This window comes from Drosophila obscura, unplaced genomic scaffold (assembly GCF_018151105.1).
Source record: "Drosophila obscura isolate BZ-5 IFL unplaced genomic scaffold, ASM1815110v1 contig_189, whole genome shotgun sequence".
NCBI lineage: Eukaryota > Metazoa > Arthropoda > Insecta > Diptera > Drosophilidae > Drosophila > Drosophila obscura.
In genome coordinates this window covers 1,105,138-1,132,980 of record NW_024542777.1, presented here as the reverse complement: position 1 = coordinate 1,132,980, position 27,843 = coordinate 1,105,138, and the positions used below count along the sequence as shown (strand labels likewise).

Below are 27,843 nucleotides of genomic sequence, written 5' to 3'. Positions count from 1 at the left end.
GGTGGGAGCTGAAGGCTTTTGGGTTTGTCGGGAAACTAGTAAATCTAATTTCTAACCACACACCAACGCAGAGTCAGGCAGGCAGGGAGCAGGCGGGGGGGGCCATGTAACTGCATCCGAGGTCCTTCAAGGGTGTCTGCGAGAAACTTCGTCAGCGTTCGTCAACGGCAGTAGCTCTCCAGCATCAGCTTCAGCGCCGTCGGCTGTTGCCATTTTTCGAGCTTACCGACTTAGCCAACTTGTAGCTGTTGGCCTGGTAAGCACTTCAGTTAACACAACGCACGCACACACAGCCCCAACTTGACTGTACTTATGTGTTTGCGGCTTGTTTTTTTGGAGAGTTATATATTTTATTTGTTGCAAACTACTACAAACAACTGGCAAAAGCCAAGCGCAAACGCAAAGTCAAAGCCAAAGCCCCAACTGGCACTGGCACTGGCACTGCAGGCAGCGCTCTGGCTTCTGCTCTTCCATGCTCTTTACAACTTGGTTCAAGTTGTTCTGCTCCTGCTGGGTAGCAGCTGCAGCAGCGGCAGTGGCAGCAGTGGCAGCAACATGTTAGAAGTCTGAAGTGGTTACATGCATGCAATCATGAATGAATGCAGATATGAACAGCCACACAAATACTCCCATGAAAAGGAAACTTTGACCCGAAGTAGCAGGAAATGGCTTGAATGTTTCAGGAATAGTTTCCTTTGAGCATTATTAATGGGTTCGATTCTGATCTTCAGTTGGGATTCTAAGTCTGTTATTGAAATTATGACTCATGATAGAACGCTCTGTTCATCAAGTAGTTCTTCCTTGGGGAGAGCTTTAATCAATTTAAGTGGACTCCCTGTTTGTTTCTCTGCCTCTTGCCATATGTTATATCTTGTTCTCAAATCGATCACTTTGGAGGATTACCAGCTGCTCGTTAGTTATCAGACTTGCAAGAACTAATGTACCCTTATTCCCTTATTCATTCCATTGCTTATCGATAAGAAATTGGTTTTTTAATCTTATGTTCTCTTAGCTCTTTAGTTTTTGCATCTTTTTTTGCTAAAGCAGTGGCACTGTCGTTTACTGAAGGCAAAGCCTGCAATCAAACCCCAAAAACCCTCTTCTTTGCATGGCTCTGAAGGCACGGTTTTGTTATGCGAGATGTTATGTGGGGATGGCGATGGCGATGTGCATATGTGCCATTGTGGCACATGGATATGAAACAAAAATGCTGTCATGCCAAGTGCAACGTTAGTCAGAGCTACCAGCAGCAGCAGCAGCAACAGCAGCAGCAGCAACAGCAGCAGAATCAGCAGCGGAAGTTAGCAAGCAAAGCGGCGGAAATGTAAAATCAATGTTGTAGCTGTCGCTGTCCTTGTAGCTGTAGCTGTAGCTGGACCTGGCAGTTCCTTGGTTCTGTTGGTTCTGCTGGGTCTGGTGGGTTCGTTTTGGTTGGATGGAGCCTTCCTTCTGCTCTGATCTGGCGTGGCTGCTGCCTCTTCTCCTTTTGTATTGCTGCCTCCAACATTGAGAATTGTTGAGGCATTGTTGTCACTGTTTGTGCTGCTGCTCTTTTTTTTGTGATTGTTATGGCTGTTTTTGATGTTGTTGCTATTATTATTATTGTGCATTTGCGCTCGAAGGCGAATTATGTGTGTGTGGATGAAAAAATGCATAAAAAGTTTTGCTTCTTTGCGCAGCGAAATGTGCAAACAAAATAAACAATCCGAAAAACACTCATGCACACACAGATACTCGTACACATACAGACGCATGCAATTATGCCAGATTTACAAATACTCACATGCTTGCTTAGACACAACCCCACAGCCCACAGCGCCCCCACCGCCCTCTTGGCATTTGCATATGTAAATATATTTTAAAGTAAATCTTTTTCCTATCTCTCGGTTTTTTGTATTTTATGCTTTTTTGTGGCATATTTGTTTAATGGCTGCCTCTGTTATTGTTATATTTTGTGAGCCATTTTTATGCGCTGTATTTGTTGGGACAAAAGGGTACATGTACCTCCTGTAATTATCCAAATTCAGAGAAGTCGGATCGGAAGTCTTGCCAAGGCAGGAATCGGCTAAAGAGAGAATGGGAGTACAGAGGGCTTTAATCGGGAAAGGGCTGAAAAGACAAAAAATTGTGATATGTTTTGTGACGATTTTCCGGATGCAAATATATTTATCTGGGCAATCCAGAAACGGATTTGGGCTTGTGGTTTTCAATGATGTACATGACTTATTTGAAAAAATGCAAAAATTAAAAAAACGAAAAAATAATTTTCGAGTTGTATTTATAATATTTTTAGATAAAATTAAATCTAAAGTGAGGATTTGATAAAATGATCTCTCAACTGAAATGACTGGAGATAGAATGCTGGTCATCTGCTATTCCATTCGTTCCTCTAACACATGCTTCCGCCTTCTGTTTTGGTTCATGTTATTGTTCATTATGCTTTGGTCCTTTGTTGTTTGCGGGGTTGGCTCTCTCGCCGTTTCCAGCATCTGTGCCTCTCTTTGCCTCCTCTTTGTAATGCCTCTTTTGGGAGATTTTTACATTGAGGTGTGTTGATTTTGTTTTAATGCCAAAACAAATTTCTTTTTTGTTCAGAACCTCTTCCTTTTCCAGCATAATTCCACAAGCCGATTTCCGCGGTTGCTTTTGGCTTTTGAGGGTTTTCCCCCAGTACTCGCTATTAATTTTAATTACAAACTTTTGGCGGAAAGGCATCTGAATAATTAAATTCTGATGCTTGCTTGTGGATGTTCTTTATATAAATTTGCTATAAATGCAATTCCACGAGTGAAAATTTCCACAAATCAACTCTTTAATCAAGGTGTTTGTGCTACAAAACTAACATTTATATTATGAGTCGGCTCTGCCTGGACCTGGACTAAGCCACAAGGCAAACATAAAGTTTTCTGTGGTTGTTTCAGTTGGGCTTTTGTCGCCTTATCGCTCTGCCTAAAAGTTTTACACAACTTTTCCCACCAACACCTACACACCCACCCACATGAGTAATTTTTTTCGGTTTATTATCATATTTTGCCGCATCTGAAAAAGCAAACAGGAAAGGCCAACAAAAGGCCTAAGCATTCTTCTACCTTTCCCCAACCACATGGAGCTGGCGGAAAAAGGTTGACAGTGGTTTTTCTTGTTCGTCTTCAAGTTCCTCCTCTGTTTTTAGTCAAGTTCAAGAACAGAAGCAGCAACAGAAATATGCATAGCTATGAACATTAGTTTCAATTTTTGTTTGCCATTAGAAAAAGTGTGTGTTTTGTAGGGCTCTCCGGCTTACCGTACCTCACCTTGCCTTAGCTCAAGAGCCCAGTCGCACTCACCTTGTCCTCTCTGTCCCTCTCTCTCTCTCTGCATTTCTATCTGTCTCATTCTGTTTAAGAGCTTGTCGCCGCTGGTAAGTATGCAACACTTTTACTTTTTGCTGTTGCCTCTTCTCTTTTTTCCTCTCCTCTGGGGCGTGTGAAAACATGAAACGAACTGGGACTGGGACTGAGTGTGCATCTGGCTCTGGCACTGGGGTCTTTGGTAGGGTACCAAACAGGTGATAAAGGGGGAAGGGGGGACAAAGCTGCTTAAAAACACCAAACCATAACAATGTAACGTCTTGTTGGTGTTGTTGTTGTTGCTGCTTTTGTTGTCGGAAAATATTTTACACCTTTACACAAGAGTGCAGAATCTATGGGTTGTATGAGGGATGCGGACCTTATCTGGGGTTGCCCAAAAAATACACACACAGAAAACTGGCGAAGCCAAAGCCCAAGCAACAAGGTAAACATTTTGCGGTAATTAAGAAAAATTACCTTGCTCAACAAACCAAAAAAGAACCAAACCGGAAAAAGGACCCAAAAACAAGAACAACAACAACAAAAAAGAAAAAAATAAGCTAGCAAAGGCGGTTGCCGAAACTTTAAATACCCTAGCCGAAACCTAAGGGCAATACAATAAAATACATCCTTAGATGATCAGTTCATTTAGTCCTGAACGATCTTAGTCCCGATACGATAGTTAAATTAATTCTGCACTAAAGTTAATATGTTAACTACAACATATTATGTAGAAATTTAGAAATCCAACAGTAATTGAAATTGGGAATCGTTTTAAAGCTTTAATTCATTGGCATTTGTGCTTTGTTGCTGAGTTTAAATCTGCTCAAAGTCCAATTAATCCCAGGAGGGCCATTTAGACACAGAGAATCAATTTGGCGATTTACACTTACTTTCTACTTCTGCCTTGAGGAGCTTGCGTATCTGTTAAGTTGCCACTCTATCAAAAAAATGAGATTCTACTTTTGCGGAGATCCAAACTGACGAACGAACAGTCGGAGTGATGTGCTCTGGAGAGTAGTACTAGAGAGTGTTTCCTTTAGAGGAGTGTAACTTTTGGACAGCCCCATAATGCCTCTTCCAGCTATGATACCCTCTGTAAGAAAAGCACAACAACAAAGCAAAGGCCATAAAGAAGTCCCAGCCAAAGCCACACACACAGAGAGGAACACAGGCAGACCCGTATACAAATACAGACGCAGAATTGGTCAAAATGGACGGACAGGCGACAGGAAGACAGTTGGAGCGCCAGCTGTGGAAACCCTCGATGGGGAGCGGCAGAAGAGCCCCACCGCTCCATGGCCCATTCACTTTTTCCAGCATCACTTTGCTGTGAGACTCTTAGTTTACCATTTCCTAGTGGCTGCGACTTTTTGGTGTTAACTTTAAATTAGCAGCAAAGTGGAAAGTGTTGTCGGTTGGCTTTTAAAATGTTTTGCGGTGTATTTTATTTATCATGAAGTATATCTGGTCGGGCAATTGCCCGGCCCCTCCTCCAGGCTCCGTTCTGCTGTCCCGTCGTCCTTACCACCTTGTCCCGGCTGTCATTTGTCTGTCTTGGCCATGTTATAAAATAATGTGTAAATGTCCTTTTCTTTTTGCTCACTTCACAGCTCCACGGCTCCACTGCTCCACTCTTTCTTCTTTTAGTATTTTTTGTTGTTTAATTTACTTAATGTGCTGCTTGGGTCGGGTCCTTTTATGATGTCTTCTTGGGGACTATTTTTTGCTTCTTTCTCCTTGTTTTTCATCTGGATTTTATTTTTTGTTTGGCTCATTTACCTTGCGCGGAGAGGGGTATCTCCGCGTTATCATTAATGTGTATGCTTACTTCCTTAATTAGTGACGGCGACTGGCCGGAAAATATCGAGTAATAAAACACAAAAAAGTTCCCAAAGAACACACAAATGTGGAGATATGCTAATTTAGACACTTAATGAATGTTTTGCGGAATTTCCTGGGAATTGCTTATAAATAGGTTTTTAATAGCAAAGTTTAAAGTATTGTAATTGAAAGTATCTGTATTTTGTACCAATCACAAAGCAACACACCTTTTAGTTAATAGCTTTAACTGTTATTTGTTAGCTATAGCTGTGCAGAATCATATATTGTCTAGTCTATAGTATCTTTTCTCCCAGTCTAGGTATCATCTGATCACTTCATCTGGCACCGATCGGATCTTTGGGAATTCCACTAACTAACTTCGTCTGTTGTGTCTATGGAAAACTATCCTGGGCTTAACATTAGAAAACAAACACCTACAAATGGTAGTCAATTTAACATCGCAGGAAGAACCTGCATTTACATTGGTTAAAACGTAATTAGCTTGAATTGCTGGCAAATTGAATTAATTAGGAGTTTACACATTTCGCTTGGCACAAGGACAGAGAAAATGTCGACTCAAGCTTGCAACATTTTTACGTGGCCCTGCGCCCTGTGACACATTGTCAATCACCGAAATTTAATTAGGGCAGTCAACTAAGCGCACCATTTACCGCTTAAGTCAAAAACGTATAAGTAATTTCATTAACAGTTATGACGCTTGCATCAAAGCCCCCAAGCCGGGAAGAGGGAGCAAAACGGCATTGACGTGTGCCACTTGGCAAATCGGGACGTTGAAGGAGCACAACCAGCCGAGGAAGCGGAGGAAGCCCAGCCAAGAAACGTACCATAAAAAATATTTAAGACGCATACCGCTTCTAGTGGCAGGGTGAGTGGTAGCTTTCTCCGTTGCTGTTGTGCTAATAAAATCAAAACTGATTACCACATCATCTTCAACGAGCAGAGGAGAACAGAACCAAGCCAAGCCCTTCAGAGAGTCCCAAACAGAGCGCAACGCTTGGAATCGAAGCATGCATATCATATTACACATACGCCACGTTATACAATTTACTTACAACGTCAACGAGCAGAACGTTGACAGACACGCAACACGACACACAAGACGAGACGAGACGAGACGCGACGAGACGACGCGGTGGCAGATATGGACGAAGGATGGGGATGCAGAGAGGGTAGATGAAGACAAATAGATGGCAACAACGTGGCGCACATACAAATGTACATACATATGTGGTGTGTATGCATGTATGTATATGATACATACAAGTATGCGGCATGCGTGTATGGATGAATGTGCGGAAAATGGCAGCGCCCAGTGCCAGTGCCAGCGCCAGCGCCATTGCCAGCAAGAGAGCAAAAGCAAAAACAATTAATTAAGTGGGTGGCAAAGAGATACCATGACTTGGAGCACGGAGCATGGCCCGGCAAAGTGCAGCGAAAGATAAATCGTTTTGCAATAGCGCTATAATTTAATCAAATTTGTCACTTTTACAATTGAGCAACTCGCGCCAAGTCTGAGGCAGCAGAGAACCCTCTCCTGCAGGAATTTATGAATGGAGTAGCTGGGGTAGGGGGGTGGGAGCAGACAAAAGGTGAGGCTGTGTGCGTCTGGCTGTAACTCAATCTGCTCTCCGGGTAGGACGCCGTGTCACGACACCAGCTCTGCTGTGTGCGGCCAAGTGCGTGCCCTGCGTTCGCACTTTGTAAATTCAATTTGAAATGCGCTCGATGCGCACAAAGGCAGGTACAATCCCGTCCCCGTCCCCGAGAAAGCCCAGCCCCGGAACCGGCCCCGGCCCCAGCCTCGACCCCGAACACAGCTCCGCTGGCTATTGTTGGTCATGAGCTGCAGTTAGACCTTTCCGATACCCTACAAGTGCCATTACAGGGGGTCGGGTGTGGGTGAAGAGCCCGACGCAATGATGGCCAAACAAATGCCATCGCTGCCAGCCGGCTAAGCGGTTTGTCAGCCCGATGGGGCCAGGGTGGGGCCAGGGCATGTTGACAATAAACGTCATGGACGACGGCCGGACCTGCAGAGGAAGTTCCGCCAGTCTACAGTCTACACTGAGCGTTCAGGTGGAATCGATTGAGCGATTCTGTAATTGAATACAGGCGCACCAGCCACACGCATTTTCTGGCAGTGTGCGCCGCTGGCATGGCATGGAATGCCCGTGGAATTGTCGCTAAAACTGCCAACAAATTCTCAGTTACGCGCTCACGTTCATGGTGATCACACACAGATAGAGCCGAGGCACACACAGAGCCAACATCAGCCCAAGCACCTCTCTGGGAATGCACGAACCAATTTCAACAAATCTCCCCCTGCCACCCACCCCGACAACGACACCGACACCAACACCCACTGCCAGCAACCTGTCAACCCTCCCCCATTCTAGCTGCCATTGCAATGTTAAACATTTTATCAACGATACGCAAAAGAAGAAAGAAAGAAGATTTTGGTCGACAATCCAACTGTTGGATACCCAGCAATCAGTAATCAGAATCATTCATAACATTCATCATTTGATTGCATTCGATTCATACTAATGTCACAATCCTGATCATTTTTGCTGGCTGTGTAGTACACATTGTAGAGCGTCTGTAAAGGGTGCCTTCTTCTACGGTGTAGTCGGGCCATGCCATGCTTGTGGGTTCTTTTCTCAGGCTATTGGGTTACTTTTTATCCAAATTTCTTCTTCTGTTTCCGAGCCGTGTGCTTCCTCGCTGTGTACACTGTATACAAGTCAAGATGCCTATCGAATACGAGAATCATATGTGGTCTGGAAAAACCGAAGGTCATCTCCGAGGGTAGCTTACTGGTAGCTATCTGCTAACCAACCAACGTTACTCTACAGCAATATACCTTCTGCTCCGCGAACCTAGGGTAGGTAGTCAAAAAGGGAAGAGCGAAACTCGTTCGAATTTTTAAGCAAAAATCCAAAAACGTTGGCCATAAACGAACAGGTAGCCAAACCATTGGGGAGAGCAAGTGCTGGAGCAGAGGAGAGGGTGGGCGGGGGCCGTTGGGGCTTCCTGGATGTTATTTTTCAAACATCAAATGTTCGGGGCAATGTTGACGTCAACACCAATGGGAGCAGGGCCGAAGTAACGCCACTTCCAGCTGTTTGTGCTGCCTCCATCCTTGCATTCTTTCGTCCTTTCGTCCTTTCGTCCAACGGTCCCAATTGGTTGCATTTCCCAGGTCGCCCATCAGCTGAAGCCCCCAGTCCCCCCACCATCCTGTCACCCCTCTGGCGCTTCACCTGACCTGCCCATTTATTGCAATATCAAAATGTTTCTTTTCCGCTCTTGAAAATGATTGAAAAATATTCGTTGTTTTGAGTGTAAGCTGCTTTCAGGTTTCCTCTTTAACGTTAACTAAGATGTTTTCGATTTATCTGGTCTGTTTGCAGGGGATCCTACAAGGAATAATGCTCAGGCTTTTGCTGGTCCATGTAATAACGATATGTGTGCTACTAAGGAATGTTGAGTCTGGTGTGCCAATTGGTGAGTCAACGAGCGACATAAAAACTTCTGAATCAAGTATTTTGATAAGTAAACAATGTGTGATTTTCCGTTTCGTAGGAACCGGCGGCCCATCGATTATATTGGAGGGCAAAGATGCTTTGCTAACCTGTGTGGTGTCTGAGAACTCCATCAACAATACGGTGATATGGAGAAAGGGTGACGAGATTCTGACCGCCGGGACAGTGCGGGTAACCAAGGACCACCGTGTGCGCATCCTACACGATGAAAGTAAGTTCATTATCCGGTTCGAGTACGAGCCCTCAAGAACAGTAACCAACTATTTGGGGTTGCCATTCAGATCCAAAGGGCAAGAATCTGGAGACTGGCGGGGAGGTCTGGGTGCTTCTGATCAAGAATCTCAAGGCCAGCGACTCGGGGGCCTACAAATGTGAGCTCAACTCGGATCCTGTCCTCAGCAGCATCCACATACTGACAGGTGAGTGAGGAACATGCCCTGCCAATCCCAATCCAATTCAAGCCGACCCCTGCCCATCTGCCCAACAGTCAAGGAGCTGCAGTCGTCGACAGGAGGGCCCACCAATGCCACGGATATATCCACGGTCGAGTCGAGTGACGTGTTCCTGCTGCCCCCGCCGCTCGACGCGCAGGACAATCGCAGCTTCTGGCGGCCCAGCCAGGTGCCCCCGCTGGTAACCCACGACTTCACAGAATGCTGCGAGCGCGGAAATGTCTCAGCTCAGTGCATGGGCTTCTGCAACGTTCACAACATCCTGGACGGGACGACGGGCATCGATCCGGAGGCCTGCGAGAAGGACTTCCCCAGCATTGTGCGGTGCATGGCCGACGGACGCAATCACGTGCCCTGCTGCGTGGACAAGCAAATACCAGACCTGTGCCAGGACATGTGTCGGGGCGAGTACACGCCATTCACGGACAGGCTGAAGACGCGCGTCTCCTGCGTCCAGCACACGCTCAGCGGTCTGCAGTGCATCCTAAAGGGTGTCCAGCTCATTCCGAGCATGCCCATCTTTGTCACCATCGAAAACGTGAGCGAGACGACCGTGAGCATCGGCTGGACGGCGCCGGAGAAGCTCACTGACCGTGTCTCCAGCTACACGGTAAATGTGACTACCCTGCACAGCTTCGACGAGGACGAGTTGAGTGGAGAGATCGTCCACAGGACTGCCGCGGATTCGGCGGAGTCTGTTGCCCTGCACAACGTGCCCGCCAATCAGACGCAGCTGAAGCTGGACGGCCTGACCCCGCTCACCATGTACGCCGTGATCGTGACGGCCGTCAACGAGTTCGGGTCCAGTTTGCCGAGCGAACGGCTGCGCTTCTTCACCCACACGAGTGCTTCGGCCACGGAGTCACGGGCCGGCACCACCGACAAGCAGGTGATGCCCACTCTGCCGGACATCCGGCAGTGCTGCGAGGACAATGGGATGACGCACCGCATGTGCCTGGACAAGATGTGCGATCCGCAGAAGACCGATCTGGCCACGCTGCCCGACTTCATGGTCTGTGCTCCGTGGTCCAACATCACCTTCACCTGTTTGGCCAACAACATTGATCATACGCCCTGCTGTCGCTCCCGAGGTATTCCTTCCGCCTGTTTCCCACTGTGTGCTGGCAAGCTGACGTCGCTGGATTTTAGCTTGTTTAAGTAAGTCCGAGTCCGAGTGCCCTATACAACGTATCTGTCTACAGCTCAAGTCTCATCAAGCGTTAAAATCAAACCAATCAAATCACGTATTAAGTCCATTTCTGCATCCCCTGCAATGAATTGATTAACCAATTAGACCCAAGTACTTCCATCCCCATCGCCTACAGAGTAGATTCCAATCACTTTCCATATCTAGAGAATTTAGTGGACTCATCATTTTGGATTCGTGCTAATGAGCACGCTGAATGGAACGAGTTTTTACCAAATGCCAATTACGTTTCTGTTCTGTTCTGTTTTCGTGCAGATGCCTGCGCTTCATGTCCGAGTACAGCAGCTGCCTGTTCCAGGGCTATGGCGTGCTGGCCGATCCCCCATCCAAGCTGCGAACGGTGGCCAAGACGGACAGCTTTGTGATTCTGGACTGGAATAAGCCGAAACGTCTGGCCGATACGGTCAGCACATATCATGTCAAGTTCCGGCGCCTCGGTGTGGGCGATGACTATCTGACGGTGGAAAAGGTATCCCATCCCCACCTAACTTCATCCCTCCTGTTGTTTGGCTAATTCATTAAGCTCTGCAGCGCCAGCCACCACTGATTCTTGAGGGCCTGGAGTCGGACATCTACTACGAGTTCTATGTGGTCTCGATAAATGCGTACGGCAAGAGCGAGCCGTCGCCGCGCCTGATTACCCGCACCCAGTCTGCCGAGCCGGTCCAGGCACCGACGTCCAGATATAACATGACAACGTGTTGCCAGGCCTCGGGACTGCTGCCCCAGTGCGCCCCGCTCTGCTCCTACAACATACGCCTCTCGGACATTGAGCGCCTGGGTCCAGCATGTCGAGCACAAATGCGTAAGTAGCATCTGGGCTGGGCCTCATCTCCTCCACATCTTCCTCCAGTGCTTACACATTGAAAACACTAATTAGTGTCGGGATATCTAAAGTGGAACGAGGACACACTCCTCATCCTCTCGTACTCTTACTCTTGCTGTTAGGAAGGGAGAAGAGGCCTATTGTTCTGCCCTGGGTGGGACTTTTTGTTAATTTAATGAGCTCATTTTGCAGTTTTCGCTTCGTTTCGTATCGTTTGCCGATGCAATTTGGAATGTTAAGTGGACACTCCTGTCATTGAACATAATGAATTTTTCGTACTTATGCAAATCAATTTTTAGTTAATTAGTCGCACACAATCCCCAAATGGCGGACAGGAGGAGTCTCCGCCTGCCCATCTTTTGATAGGATATTCCTAAAATGTTTTCATCAGCGAGCTTTGCCGGTAACACCTTTTTCAGTGAAATTGCGCTTATAAGTAGGTATATAATATTTAGTTGGCAAGAAAGGAATTTAACATTTTTTCCATAAATTCGCACCGATTATGTATTGGCCGTTTTGTGCTCTGGCCACTTTGACCCATCTACACAATTCCGCGCTCGTAGAAATTTTCATTTCTTACGCCAAAAACTGGATCAAGTGGTATTTGACAGCCTTGGCAGAATCGAATGACGATTCAAAAGATGTTGAAGAGGGCGAAACAAATGATAATCTGATGGTGCAAGGTCTTGTCTGTACGCTTCCTTTTCTTTTCGGAAGTATATTAGCAATTTATGCAGAAAAGTTACACGACTAATAATTCTATGCCTTCAATACTGTCTGCCATGCTACTTACAAGTAGATAACCCTCTCTACGAAAACTTTGTTTGGGTACTTTGATCGTGGTCAGATATCGATCAAATCCGTGCGAGCTGTACATATATCATACCTTACAACAATTTTACCTATTGGTTGATCTAGCCGATCTAGCTGATTCCGATGGGGGACTAACTAGACTGTGTTCCAAATTAGGCTGAGATAGCTCTAAAGCTGAGAGAGAATAGATGTATGTGTCGGGGATGAGATGGTTCTCTCTGCGAATGCTGCCCAAGTTCAATATAACCTCTAATTCACCCCAATAGCTGGGTGGACCCAAAACTGTAACAGTCACATAGAAGCTTAATTGAGCTTAACTATTATTATTTATTGTGATGCCTCTAAGGAAAACAAAGTGGTTCCTTTGATTAACGCATATTTGTGTAAATAGTGTGGATAACCCCTATCAGCCCTTCTTTATAATATGAGCCTGCTGCAAATACAGCAGCCATATCGTATGTGAATAACCCCTAAATATAAGGTCACACTGGAGGAATACCATTTATACATTAATACATTAAAAGAAGAAAGACGTGTTCGGCGGAGTAAAGGAAAATAAATACATTGCCGGGTTTTACTCCCACAAAAGGAAATTTATTGATAATATTAGCATTGATTTATTCCTAAAAATGTTATCTTTTTACATATTACACATTTTAGTTCTAAGAAAACACCAACCAAGCCCAGTCCCCATTAAAAATATTGAATAGCCACTTGGGCCGCAAGGTGACTGGGCAGAAAGATGCTCCTATCCTCCTTTAGCTCCAATCACCTTGTCTTGTCCATGATGAGAAATCTCTTGGTAACTTTGCTGTAAATTGGTACAAGCTGTCGACTCACGGGAAATCCTTTAGTGTGCCGGGAATTAGGGAGTAAATTGATGACTTCATGTCACAAAATGAACCAAAACATTTGCTAATGCGAGTATCTTCGTCCCAGAGAACAATGAGCCGTAACTGACTGGCAGGCGGGGAGGCAGTTGGCAGTTTATGCAAATTTTGCCACGATATTAACCAAGTTTTCCTATCCTCAGCCATACTGGCACGCTGCGCAGCTGGCGGACGTGATCACAGTCTGTGCTGCAGTCGACGCGGCGTCATTAACGCCTGCATGCCCCTCTGTCGCGGCGTCATGCCACTTGCACTGACCACCAAATCGGCAACGGCAACTGCTGCAACAAATAGCGCCAGTGCAGGAGCAGGAGCAGGAGCAGCAACATCCTCAACATCTGCATCATCATCATCATCCGTAGCTGGGGCATCCACGACGGGAGCGGGCGGTGTGCCCGATTGTTTATCATATGCCGGGAACATTCTGCAATGCTTTGAGGAAGGTAAGTTGTAGTCATGGCAGCTGCCAGAACCTGTCTATAGCTGTGCCTATCTCCCGCTGTACTGGTGATGAGCAGAGTTGTGACAGTAACAAAGTGAACGAAGGAAAGAGCTCGATTCGAGAGTTGGCAGATAGCCAATCGCCTTTAAAAATCCGCGAATTTACCAGATTTTCCCAGTTTAATTAAGTGAAAGAAGTGCTCTTTCAAGATCTGAATGGATAAATGAATATCCCAGTATTAGTTTTAACTTTAATTCATTCCCTGTACTCGCACTTTGCGGCAACAACTTCAATCAAAACTCATCGCTGTGAATGCAGTTCACAGTCACAGTCACAGTTCCTGCTGAAGTGACTGAATTTCTAGTCGCACCCCGTGGTGTGTCTGTTTGTCTTTCTGTTTATCGATGGGTTGGTGCTGGTCCTTTGTCGAGGCTTGTCTGCTGGGCTTGTGTTTGCAGCTAATTCTGTTTGTTTAATTGCGTGTCTGTGCACGTCGAGCATACGCACTGTTGCACGCCATTGTGCGCTAAATTATTTGGTCAGTGCTTTTGGGCGCACCAACCACAGCATGGCAGACAAAACCAATATTGGCCAATTAAAGTTGCATTATAAAACAAAACACCATCCTTCTGCCTCTCCCACCACTCTCCGACCAGGCACACAGAATATCCCCGGACCACCAGAAGATGTGCATGCGACATTCGTGAACCAGACCAGTCTCAGTCTGGCCTGGACAGCGCCCGATGTGGAGAGCAGCAACAGCAGCAGCATCAGCAGCAGTGGTAGTAGCAACACATCACCAGGTGACATGATAACCGGCGATGAACTGGCAGCTGGAGCTGTGGCCGGAGAGGTGGCCGCACCAGCAGATGCAACCAAGGAGCCGTCCATCGGCAATGCCACAAGCGAAGCGGACGATATTGATTTTATAGTGCAGTATGGCAGAGTCAATAACATGACCATGTACGAGACAGTTGCCAAATTGGAAAATGTGAGTATATTTCTGGATGGACAATAGACAGTCCACACACAAACTTTTCCCCCGAAAACTATCCTATCATCGCTCCCTCCTGCTACCCGCTCCCCGCACCTGTGACTGGCTTGGCAAAAGGTTCCTCCATCGGGATTGGAGACACAATGGAGCACTTCATTTGCATTGGGCCTGGGGTCTGGCCCAGGCAGGCGGTCCTTATTACGATTTGCCTTTTGGGGCCAAAATGCTGCCATTATATATTTCGAGTGCCAATGGAATCGAAAAGAGCTTACAAATTGCCTTGTCTGAGTGCCAGTCCGACGCAGGACAATAACGGTTTCCAAAGAGTTTGGCTTAGGGAGCACTGGACTAATAAAACAACAAACGAACCAGCCTCAGTTCGCGTATCTTCCAGCAAATCCAGAACAGCTGGATCTGGCAATTACCTATTAGATGGGATATCTAAAACAAGGGACATACCGCCAGTCTCTCGATATAAAGTTCGAGAGAGAGGGAGAAAAATGTACGACTCTGGGGACATACCGTCAGACATAATACTTGAATGCCCCGCAGAGCCAGTCTCAGCGCCCCTTAGTCTTCTTAAAAACCCAACCATATCCATGGAATCTTATTGCCTCTAGTGTTGGCTGAATGTACACATGCCCACATTTAGAATTGCTTGAGTGTGCGTGGATTTATTTGCAGTCATCTATTTCTGTGAACATTTTGGAATGCGAAACGAGTTTCTTATGTTTCTGACAGCTCAAAAAAAAACATATCTTACATAATTAATGAGCGAAAAATAGTCACACAATTGGAATTTGGGTGTTTCAATTTGCGATTTTAAAGTGTATAACTCCAGATGCCTCCATGGGTCCAGAAACTGATTCACCATCACAATGAGATGGTCCAATTGTCCCAATTTCGTGCCACATGGCGTATGGGCAACGTTTGCCAGTTGAGCCAGTTAAGCCACTTATTCAATTATTTATTTAAATCTTCAACCACCGAGTAAATCTCACTAAATGCATAAATATATCGACGGCCATTGTTTATCCGCCAAATGAAATCAATTGAAATCCTCCTCGCTCGTCGACCAAATATCAAGTGCAATCCTCTCCAACCTAAATATTCTCCCTATATATACATATACTCTCGTATAAATATATTTATATATGTATATGCTTTTTTTTGGTCAGCCATCGCTAATCCAATTCAATGTAATAATCTTTGAACCCTGCCCAAAAGGGGGACTTGGTGTCGAGATGTGGATGGGGTGGAGCAGGAGCTTTATACCCAAAGCTATGGGTAAAGTTTTTGACGCCAGCTCGTGATGGTTGAAGAGGGGGAGGGTGTGGCTGCGGGTGCGGGTGCGGACTGATGCGTACTAGGTACTAGGGGGCTTATGGACGCCATATGCATGGCCAACGTGAAAACGTGACTATAAACTGGAAAAAATGCAGGCAATCCAACGCAACTACAACTACAAAAAAAAAGAGTAAAGAGCAACCAAACCAAACCAAACAACGGACCAAAGTTGGCTCGAGCTTTGCCATTGGCATTGTACTTGTTGTTGTTGTTGTTGCTGCTGTTGTTGTTGTAATTTTTGTTTGTTTTTGCAATTGTAATATTTGGCGCTGTTGTTGCTGTAGTTATTGGCTGCTGTTGTCACACATCAACGCGCACTGCTGCCAGCTGGGCCTGCCGTTGCCGTTGCTGTTGCTGTTGCTGCTGGTGCAGCATCAGGGCCATCCACAGAGTTATTGGCCTCGAAAAAGTTGCAAATGCTAAAAAATAGCAACAGCAACAAAACGCAACAACAGCAACAAAAAGCTGGCAAGAGTTTGTCGCGTGTTGATGCGCACAGAAATGTATTTAACGTGGGGTTGATGGTGGTTGAGCTGATGCCTGGTGTTGCTGCGGGGGCCACATTCAACCTGTCCGCGACGACCTGCCAATGGTGCCCCCAAAGCCACCGCATCGATGGGAGATGAGCGCGTGCTATCGTTAGTTTTCTGAAAGCTGTTACATAGCCGATGACCGATGACGAGTTTTATGAACAAATTTCGTCCAATGAGAATCGATACGATACAGCATTGGTATTGGTATTCTTAGCATCATAAGTAAGTTTGGAGAAAGGCATCAGTATCGAAAGTTCAAAGAGAACTCCTGCCGATCCTGAACGAATCTCACATCACGCGACCAGCACTGGATTGGAAAACGAATCGATATGGAAGATACCGTGTGGTGTCAGCATTGCTCCGCAGTTTTTCTTTTTGTTGCTGGTGCTGCGGGAAAATTCATTCGCCCTCTTCGATGGTCTGGGCTTTGTTTGGCTGCTTTGGTCAGCAGGGCACGCAGCTGTTGCGGCTGCTGTTGTTGGCTTAACTTGGGGCTAGCTTGGCTTGGCTTAAATGCTTTTCAGTTTCGGTTTTTTGCGCTGCTGCCACCGCCTGGTGGTGTCAAATGGTTTAAACGCGCCTCTCTGCAGATATGCCGCTCCTCTCCGCTCCGCACCCCACTGGATGGGTTATGGTATCGTCGTACATATACATGTATGGTATCGTATAGGTTCATGGCTATCGCCGCAGTCTGCAATGCGTTGACTCAGTGTGACACTTTTATGGACAAACTTAATTGCTTTTGGACGTGTCAGAAATACTGTTCCGGAGCGGCAGCTCTCCGCTAAATATCAATGGGGAGATGAATGGAAATGGTGGAGTCAGCCGAACATTCATCTGTAAGCGGGTCCCGTCCCTAGCGAAACCTAACCAAAGCTAACCAACGATAACCAACGCTAACCAAAACTGTTAACATTCAAGGTAATTTCCCAGCCGTCTTGGCTGCCTTCCCTGTTTCCCCAATTCTGCAACCCTTCCCGATTGAATCAGTGCCAATAATTTGGCAATTTCTATTCGTCGCCAAGGCACGGCGGCATTGTGTCACCAACATCAACAGCAACAGCACACAAAAACACTATTCGACTCTACAGGATATTACGTACCATCTCGGAACGGATAGGGGTGGGGTGGGGTGGAAAGGGGAGGGGCATGAAAATGGAGAACGGAAATAGAAGGTTTTCCTCGACAGTCGCATTTTTCCAATGATTCTCGTTGACTCCGAAAATACGTAACTTTTGTGATGATTTTTAGGGCCACTGCTCTGCTCGGCTGTGCTGTGCTCTGCTCTGCTCTGCTCTGCGTTAGTTGGAGTTGACTTTTATTTCTGTTCTGTTTGTGCTGCCAAACACACGACCATAAAAAACTTTTTAATGTAGCCTGCAACACTGGCAAAAAATACACCGCAAGCGGAAAGAAATGACTGCGGGGGGACCCCGAGAGCTGACCACGCTGCCAGAAATTAGACACATTAAATATTCTGATACAGTTGCGAAGGAATGGAGTGGGGGGAGGGAGGTATCGTCCCTCTCCTGAATCTCTCCTGTGTCCTGTCTGAAGGGGTTATGTTATGGCGATTATGTGCTTTGTCTCTGCAACTCCAGCTCCGGGGCCAAGACAACTCCTAAATGAGCAACCAGGGACCTAGTTTTATGGCCGGAGTGTGCCTCGAGTTCATGGAGGGAAGGCCAAAGAGAGAGATAGCCGTGCAAGACTTGGCGCTAAGCATTTTGAATATTTATTCGTTCAAGTAGTTGCTGGGGACTGCCTCTGCCGTGCAGTAGACTCACCTAAATTCCTGGCGGGGAGGGAGAGCTGCATTAATTATTCAGCCAGGACCCCGCTCGTCATGCCAATTGAGGCACATTTAAGTTGCGGCTATGTAATTACCCAAAAAGGGACTGGCTGAAAAAAGGCCACTAAAGTGACACACAAAATGGCCAACTAAAAGTCCTTGGACTGCTATTAGTGTTTTTTCTTTTTCCCCTCTTCTCTCTTTTCTTTCGATTCGGTTTGGTTCGGTTCGGTTCGGTTTGGTTCGAGAGCCTAATAAATCGTTTTTCGCTTGGTCCTTCAGGCTCTGTTCTGTTTTGGGGTTTGAATTTAATGCGTTTTAGATAAGTTTCTAATGGAAGGAAATTAGTATTGAGCCGGGCAATTTATTCTCCCAGGGCTCTGCCCACTAAATTATAGTTTATCAGAAGTGGGCTTCGGCTACCTTTGTCAAAAGGGGTTTCTCCCTGTCCTGTCTGGGATTCCCTTCCAAAAGGTGGGGTTCTCGTATTTGACAGGAGTTGTCACAAGCTGCGTGGAGAAGCAAAGCGGACTCCGCACCCAAATGGAGATTTACGACTGAGCCCAGGCCTGAAATGGCCAAAACGAATACCAAAAACAACCGCCAAAAATACCAAAAACCTCTAGCCAAAAGCGAGATGAACCCCGCATGAACATATTTAGCCATTTCAGCCAAGCAACAAAACGGCTCTCCCCACAGATGTCCAACATTGGTCTGACATTCTGACACTGACTTACATACTAAATATGACTCGCAGAGGGGCACGCCAAATCAAATTATTTTAGCCAGATTATTCGAGTAGCCGTAGCTGAAACAACGCCACGCAGCTGAAATGCTCGGCCGCTGAGCTGCGGCTAGAAACAAGTTAATGCAGCCCCGAACTGACTTTGCTTTTGAAAGCAAAAAGCGCCCGACCATTCTCGTTAAACGAAATAAATTACTTAACGCGCCGCATTTTTTCGCACTGGCCACGCGGCCAAAAATGCAATTAAAGGCCAAAAACCGCACAGCGACGACATCTGCAAGAGATTACATAAAAAAAACACACAGAGGGCCAAGGAGAGAGCGAGAGAGAGAAGCAGCAGAATCGGGACGGGACAGCCACGCGATTCAGTTTGTAAATGATTGAGATGGGTTTTGGAATGGAATGGAATGGCTGGTAGGGTAGGGTATCCAGACTTTGAGCTATGGGGGTTCTACCAAGAATGTCTTTCAACATGCGAGAAAAACTGAACCGCTGACACAGAGGATTCCTCGCTGTGCCACAGATAAATATTACATAAATTCTTAAAATACTTAAATACTTGGATTCTGTGTGACACGAGGTGCAGTGTCTAATAAAATATTGATTTGATCAGTTATCAATCACTCAATTGTCATTCATTCATTCATCAAAAGTTGCATACATCCCATTGATGCGAATACATGTGCCACACTCGTTGGCCACTGTACAGCGCATCCAAAAGCACCACGAAGCTGTAACACCAACAGATTACGCTAACGATTTTTAATGTAGATTTGCTGGGTGCAAAGAGTGGGGTAGCGTATGGAGGTCGAGTGTCTGTCCGTGGCCCAACTCCATGCATAGACAACTGGCCCCCGAGATATAGCTGTCAATTTCGTGGATGGCTTTTGAAACAAAATAACGTGAATGTGGACAAGGGACAGGGACAGGGGACAGTGGTCATGGGACATGGATGGGTGGAGGGGGGGGTGACAAGGGACCTCGATGAGTTGACCGACTGGGACAATGGAATGAAGCGAATGACCCAGGGTTATATGAAGCTGGAAGCTGACTGACTGCCGGACCGGGTGTGGTGTCGTTTGGTGCGCTAAACACCGCAAATTGCGCTGCGTGGCAGCAATTACAAAAAGTACTAATCATGGCGACATGTCTTTCAGCGAAATCAAGCCAAACCACAGCCACAAGCAGACTAGGACAGACTAGGACAGACTAGACCACGCCAGACCACAACTGACCAGGGAAGCGCTGTCAAATTTGTTTCACTTTAAGCGAATCTGTACCCTGGGAAAGCAATAGGAGAATGTTCCTGTTATAAATTACCAGGAAAAATATGCCAGCAATTGAGAGCGCGTTCTTTTTACTGCAGGAACTACCTTCACCCATTGTAGGAAATCAATTCCAGGGTATCCAATGCATCCATTCGATTTGTCTCAATTCACTACCCACTCTATTCAATCGAATTTCTAACATTTTATCTGGTTTCTGTGTCTCTGCTCTTTTTGTCTTTTCAACGCAATTATACACTTAGGAATTGACCACCAATGAGACGAGTATCGATTTGACGGATTTGGAATCGAATGCCTTGTACCGCATTACGGTTGTGTCGCGCGGCAAATTTGGCACGTCGCTGCCAGCCTCGATGCTGCTGCTGAACACCACCAACATGAGCCGTGAAGGTGAGTGGAACTGGAGCCCAGCCCCTGCTTGTCTGCTTATCTGCTTATCTATCTAGTCGCGAATTGATTTAACTGTTGTGTGTGCCGTTGCAGGTCAGGGGGAGGGCACCGCCTGGGGCTCACCCTCGCCACCACACTCGCTGACTGTGGTGGCGCACAGTGCCACTTGGATGCAGCTGACCTGGCAGCCACCCGAGTATGCCCATCCCCATGAGCGCATCACCTACAGGTGGGACGGGGCAGTGGGAGTGCCTCCCAGTGGGTTATGTCAAGCTAAAACTCTCTCCACTCCACTCTCCATGCAGGGTCTATCACAAGGCAATGCGGGCCGAGCAATTCATTAAGATAGAAACGAAGCTGGCCTGGCTTCGAATGAACAACCTCAAGCCGAGCTCCCAGCATGTGCTCTATGTGGAGGCGGTGGGTGAGAGGGGTGTCTCCCTGCCCTCCGAGACGCTCGTTGCCTGGACAGATCCCGCCTTGCCCGCCTTCGTCGATGTGAGTTCTTAGTCGGAATGAATTGGAGGCGAATTAAGGGATAACTGGGTGCTCTTTTATCCTTCCAGCCACCCACTGTACACCCGGTCGACAACATTCCCGAAGGCGGTTCCATGACCATCCTCTGTCTGGCCCTAGGCAATCCGGCTCCAACGATTTCGCTCTACGTGGGCGGCCATCTGGTGCGCCAGGATACTTCGCGGCACATGGTGACAGTCATCCACAACGTGTCCGCGGATATGGAGCACGTCTCCTGCTATGCGGACAACGGATATGGGGTGCCCATGCAGGCGACGCGGCGGGTTAATATCTGCTGTGAGTAGTGGGGTTGTTGGGGGGTGCCCAAGGATCTCCAAGCCACTTATTTTGGGTGCTCTTTCCTTTGCAGATCCTCCCAAGATCCAGGCAGCTGGCATCACCGTGGCCTCTTTAGGCGACGAAATCGAACTGCGGTGTACAGTGGACTCCAAGCCGGCGCCCAAGACCATATTTTGGCGCGAGAAGGATGGTCGAGTGCCCGTCATCAATGGCGGCAACTATTTCATCTCGGTCAAGGCAAACGAATCCCGGCCCTCGATCTACACCATGTCGCTGAGGATCAACAAGCTGCAGGCCAACGATGTGGGCGACTACTTCTGCCACGCTGAAAATCCCTTCGGAGCCACCACCACCCCGGTCTCCGTGCGAATTCGTAACACTCCCGCCCTCAATCACAACGTGTCCGCATGCTGCGCGGAGCAGAACGTGTCCCTGGCCTGTCGCAGCGCCTGCAGCTACTACGTGGACTTTGATGCCATTGCCGATCAGCCCGAGTGTATCGTGGACTTTGACAAGCTGATGAGGTGTGCCGCCGACGGATCGGACCATCGCTCCTGCTGTGCGGATGAGCACGTGCCGCGCAAGTGCCTCAACTGGTGTCGTGGGGAGTCGGTGCGCTCCAAGGAGATTTGCAGCCTGCAGTATGGCCGCACCATAGTGGGTTGCTTCGAGAAGAACCGGGATCGCCTGCCGGGACCCCCAGAGAATATTGTGGTCAGCGTGGTGTCCGACAGTGAGGTGGCTATAAGGTGAGTTGGAGCGAAAGAATCCCTCGTTAAAGTTCGACCGAGCAGAAGCCATTGGGCTTTAGCTTTGGCTTTGGCTTTGGCTTTGGTCCCACGCACGGGCACGTCCCAGCAACTAAGCTAACGCTCTGTCTAAGCTCTTAAACACTTTTGTCCGGAGCGGAAGTGGACTCATCCATTTAGCACACCCGACCCAATACATTCATTATCCTTCTCGTCCCTTCCATCCCGTGCTTTCCCCCATCCTTCTCATGTGTACGGGCGCGTGGGTATACATGCGAGTGTGTGTGCCCGGGCACTAATAGACCGCAAATCCATTAAAGCTGAGATTTTTTATCTCACTTTAATACACTCAGTCAACGTCAAAGGTTGCGCCATAGCTGTGGGGATAGAGAGAGAGAGGGAGAGTGAGCGGGCAGTCGGCCAGGACTTGAACCGGAACCGCATTAAATTTATTAAAATTCCAGACGAGTCCTGCGCCTGCAACAATATTACCAAGCACTCATAATACGGCGCCGCTCTATGAAAACTATTTCATTACAGATGGGATGCGCCAACAAAGAATCCAAATGCCGTTGACGGCTACAGAATATTTTACCACGAGGCCGCCGTCCTGCCGCCAACATCACCCTCCGCATCCGTCCCGGCCTCCTCGGAACCAACTTCTTCAATGGAGCAGTCGGGCATGGATACCATGGCCCCCATGAATAATGCAACAAGTATGAGTGGCAACGGCAACGACAGCGGCAACGGCAACGGCAACGGCAATAGCGCTATAGCAGCTCTCGAGATACGACGCATCGACGTAAAGGACACAACAATAAGCATTAATGGCCTCAAGAAGGATGTGCTCTACGAGCTGGTGGTGAAGGCTGGCAATACATACGGTGCGTAGGACGAGTGGATGAGAATGAGAGTAGAGAGATGGCTTTGGGCTTGGGTCGGGTTTTAATTTGCTGACTTGTCTTGCAGGTGCCAGCGTACTCACAGATCCGATTAGATTTACGCTCGGCGAGCATCATGTGACCTCGGCCACCAGCAGCTACTCGAGTGCCGTTGGCACCATCAGCGGCATTGTGGCCAGCATTTTGGCCATTCTCCTGGCCGCCGCGGCCATTGTATTCTATCGTAGGCAGCGCTCCAGCCACGGCAAGTCGGCCAACGGCAATGTGGCGTTCGAGAATCCCACCTACACAAGGGGGCTCGAGCAGGTCCAGGTGTGTATAATGATGTTTATGGCATTCCCCTTCGTTACAGGAGAGTATTATCGTTTTTCCCCGAAACGTTTCGGGGGCTCACGAGGAAGCATTTACCACCCTATAAAGGCAATGTCTATGTCTGTCCGCATTTTCAGTTTCAGAGATAAGTAGCTGCAGTTATCAGAGGCAGCACGGATATAGGTCGCAACTGCCGGGATCGAAAGGCAGCAATGATCTAAGCGGACTCTCAAAATTAACGTTATTCTGCCAAAATTCCAACGACCTGCCATGGATACTTTGTTTTGTGGCAACGTTTCAATGCCTTCCAGGGTTTGAATAGGCGTTTTAGCCTCTTTTTAGCGTGTGTTTCAGCCAGCTGTGCTTTAGATACGAGTAGTACACTAAAAGAAGTGTGTGTTCTGAGACGTTCATTTACTTATTTTTTATGTTATAACTGTCAATGTCTTTTTCTATCCCTGCCACATCAACATCAACGACAACGTCATCGCCACCCAATGCCCCCCCATATGCCATAGCTTCCCACTGTCACATCGGCCATCACGACGCAAAATGGCAACCACCACCACAACGGTGGAGGAGGAGGAGGGGGGATGAGCAGCAGTCACGGCAATGGGCGCAATGGCATTGCCGCCACAATGACGACATCCACAACAACGACAGCGCCAACAGTGGCAGCGGCGGCATCTGCAGCATCCTCAGGTGCCGCATCGACGGGCCACGGGCACGGGCACGGGGGCGGGGGCGGCGGCAGGCAGCACCGGAGTGTGGCGGATGCGGCGCATCACTTCCACAACCCGCTCAGCAATACGCAGTGCAATGAAGTAAATCCCACAATTTATGAAGAGCTCAAACTTGGCCAAGAAGGTGCTGGATTTAAGAAACTTGTGCCATAAATGAAGCACAATAGCAATAAAAACACAAACACAAACAACAACAACAACAACAACAGTACACATAGAAAGAACAACAGCAGCAACAAAAACAAAGTATAGCTAGCGAACTTATACATATAGATAGTATATACTATATGTACATACGTATATGCATATATATTATATATATACATATACTATAGTATGTGTACGCTAAATGTAGACATAGGCCGTGTAAACAGCGCGAAGCGCAACCTCAAACAACTACACACGCACACATATACACCAACACCAACACATACACACACACAAACACTGTGTACTGCGACATCTTTACAGAATGCATTGCGAGAAATCTTTGGGTAACAATTTTTGTGCTTGCAAAAATCTTTTGGGTAGCCTGTAATGAGTAATACATTTTTAGTATGTAACTGTGATTCAACCAGTAAAAAGAAAAACAAATGAACAAAAAACCATGTAATATAATTAACGAATTGGTAATGAAAGTAAGCGAAAATGAAAACTGATTGAGAGAAAATACCAATGAATAGTAAAAATCTATATACGCTAAAGTTGTTTTGTCTTAGTTTGGGCTTATTAATGGTTAGCTAGAGTTAGTTACAGGTTCTTGGGAGTATGTGCTATCCGCTAGCCAGTAATGGTGCTCGTAACTCAATTGCCTCATTAGTTGTGGGTCTCGCTTGTATCATTTCGATGTTTGTGATTTCGTACCCGCTGATTGAAGCTTGGTTTCTCTCAGTGTGTGTGTGGAAGTAAACAACCTTAGAGTACGATATTAAAAGATGCCTGTCTGTATACACCCCGTACACCCCTGCAACCCCCCCTCAACCGACTCGCATCATCCTCATGTTTACGCCTTTCTCGGTGCTTCTCATTTTGATGAGGAGGGAGATGGAAGCTTCCCGCTCCGACGGCATATTTGTTCGTGTAATGTTGCATACGTTATGGCATCTAGAACACCCGCACACACACATGTGAACTGCCTACTCTCATGTGTGTGTGTGTGTGTGTCTGCGTTGGTGTTATTAGCAAAAGGACGCATCAGATGAAGGAGAAAGCAGCCAGAACACAGTTTAACTTTCTTATGTAAATTTCTTTTTATTACAATACTCGTATCTGAAAGAGATGAAGAGGAAGGAGTTTCGCCGCTGCTGCTCTCTACATGATACACTCATAATCCGCTATGATATGATACTGATATGGATGATATGGATGATGCCATCATACCAACAGGCTGTGCCACAAGAGATTATTATAATTTAGTTACAAGGGAAGCTGACGGCACCAGCGACACTTGTGCGGCGATTCTTCTTGCAAAATAATCAAAAAATGCGCAGATTTCCTCGTATGATTTCAGCAAAGCGTGTAAACAGCGATAGAGTAAGCTTCATAAATGTCAAACAGGATGGGCCCTTTCCCTTGAAACGCCCTGGCATCAGAGCACACAAGTCGTTTCCTCTCCTTTCAAATTCCTCTTTAATAAGTAAGCAGGAGCTGAGTTCCAGTTGAGCTCCTGGTCCCATCAAAATGCTGCCGGTCTGCTTTTGCTGCTTTTGAGAAGCTTCCGTTTTTTGATCTGCTGATGACTGCCGAGAGCAGCTGAGTGCAATGGCTCTGAATAAACGCCGCCTGAATTATGCAACACGTTTAAGTGCCTGCATTCCTTACACACATGCAGCTCTTGCATCTTTTGTGGATTCCTGTTTACACTGCCACTGCCACTGCCGCAGACTGGGTTGCTTAGCTGCCTTGCTCTTGCTGCTGATAAGAATGTTGACAGTAGCCAGATAAAGTCGAAAATTTACAAGTAAATGATATTGTTTGGCCGGAGCAGCTGCTGCCCACTTTGTGGCTGATTGCACTTTGCTTTTGTCCAGGAGAGAACACCTGTAACCTGTCTCTCTGATGGCCATAATCAGATCCCCGCTACTGGGAAACTTTTTTGCTATGCATCAAATTAAAGGAGCTCATTGATAAATGCAGATTTCAGACGAAAAGTTTCGTAGTTTAAGTCTCTAAACACTGATTATATAGGAGAAGAAAAATTAATAAATACGACAGTTTTACTAAGGTTATCAAACTGGGTGAAGAGGATCATAGCAGAAGGTACGGTTTTAATGTCTAATATGGGTGGAGTAGGGACAATCTATGACTATTCACAGAGAATCTCTCTAAATCTCTCTTTTGGCTCATGTTAAACTTTAAATTCTATAAAATGTTTAAGCTTTATGCGTGAATAATTTGTTGCTTATTTCGTACGTATGGAGGTTCTAGTCAACTATTTAATTACTAGTGGGCGACCCTATCATGAGCATTTGTGGTAGTTATTTATAGACCTCTACTTTATATTTTTGAGTCGAATCATCGAAAACGTTTCCATCTCAGGACGGACTTCACTCCAGCAAATATTTCTCGGATAGAATTAGACCCTACTGGGTGCCCGATCAGTCTTAGATCCCCACATACTTCACATGCTGTGGACATCAATTGACAGCCAATAGCTTCATTCAGATAGTAAACAATAGATTCCCCCACGAAAGCTATTTTAAAATTTAGCCCCACTCTAGAATCATAAATAAATGAAAGCAATACCAATGGATGGGGACATAAAAGCCAATTTCATAGTCCGCCAAGTGATTTATTGAGACAGAGAGGTTACTTCCCCTTCCTCTGTCCTCCTGTCCTCTCCTATCCTATACATGTACATCTCTTCTATGCAGAGCGGCAGCTTTTATTTATCGCTAAACTAATAAATCTTGGCATAAAAATGGAAAATATTGTATACGCCATGTTGTGCTGAGTCCTGAAACCCTGGCTAGAAAAAACAAGGCCAGAGCAAAAACTCATAAGTGGCGGCGGTTTAAGCAGCGGCCACAAAAAGTTTATATCAATATAAATTTCATATTAAATAATGGTTTAACGATTTATTTGTTTATTCGTTTCCGGCTTCCAACCAATTAACTCTAACGAACTGCAAACTACAAAAAATAACCGACAATCATAAAAAATGCACAGACACGCTGCGTGTCAAAGTACAGTGGGTGAGTGCCAGCGTTATTAATTTTGTAATGTCCTTGTCCCCAAAAATTTTATGAAGAATCGTTTCCCTTTTCGGCTTTGTTCTTGGCCTCTGTGATTTTATGATTATTACTTGATGTTTGCTAGGGTGGAATTGTTTTTAATGAATTTTTACAGCCTCCGAAAGTAAAGCACAAAGAAAAAAATCACAAATCACTTTTGTTTCTTTTTATTTCTGATGCCTACTTTTCGGGGTCGCGCTGTGAAGGCCTTCGAGTTTTAATTGCCAAATCGAGGACGGGCCAGTGTCGCCCTCGTCCTGCCACAGGAGCAGCACAAAATTTTGGTTTAATGTCATTGCGTGAGTGAATCCCATTAGAGCAGAGCAGATCGCACACGTAAGTAATGCTCTAAAATGATATTTATTTGACCTGTTTGTCAACCATTTTTTACACAACCCAGGCACACATTATTATACTTGTAATAACAATTAACAATTAACTTTTTATGGGGTCATGTATGTTGTTGTACATATAATAAATATTTGTTAATGCCACCTATCGATGCTGTTATTACTTCTCCCTCCGCTGCCCGCTAATTATATGTATAGTACACTCGTATACGGGTAGTTTGCATATGGTTGCCGTAAATATTTTTGTAAATATGAGGCATTAAAGCAAACAAAAATACCATAAAGAGGGACTACAGACTTAA

At 46.3% G+C, this 27,843-nt stretch overlaps 1 protein-coding gene across 1 annotated transcript in view; it reads left to right on the top strand.

Moving 5' to 3' along the window:
- The window catches only part of LOC111066712 (Ig-like and fibronectin type-III domain-containing protein 2), a 70,097-nt gene extending 45,467 nt beyond the window's left edge, over positions 1-24,630 (top strand). Inside the window, exons 3-18 of the mRNA XM_022355529.2 lie at positions 8,588-8,681; positions 8,760-8,930; positions 9,001-9,138; positions 9,207-10,329; positions 10,634-10,847; positions 10,910-11,183; positions 13,051-13,350; positions 14,006-14,340; positions 20,289-20,436; positions 20,530-20,665; positions 20,742-20,934; positions 21,003-21,249; positions 21,323-22,001; positions 22,542-22,885; positions 22,971-23,215; positions 23,734-24,630. Of these exons, the coding sequence (XP_022211221.2) occupies positions 8,588-8,681; positions 8,760-8,930; positions 9,001-9,138; positions 9,207-10,329; positions 10,634-10,847; positions 10,910-11,183; positions 13,051-13,350; positions 14,006-14,340; positions 20,289-20,436; positions 20,530-20,665; positions 20,742-20,934; positions 21,003-21,249; positions 21,323-22,001; positions 22,542-22,885; positions 22,971-23,215; positions 23,734-24,111 (5,019 nt within the window). The 3' untranslated portion in view covers positions 24,112-24,630. The remainder of the gene's footprint in view (positions 1-8,587; positions 8,682-8,759; positions 8,931-9,000; positions 9,139-9,206; positions 10,330-10,633; positions 10,848-10,909; positions 11,184-13,050; positions 13,351-14,005; positions 14,341-20,288; positions 20,437-20,529; positions 20,666-20,741; positions 20,935-21,002; positions 21,250-21,322; positions 22,002-22,541; positions 22,886-22,970; positions 23,216-23,733) is intronic.
- Positions 24,631-27,843: the final 3,213 nt, after the last annotated feature.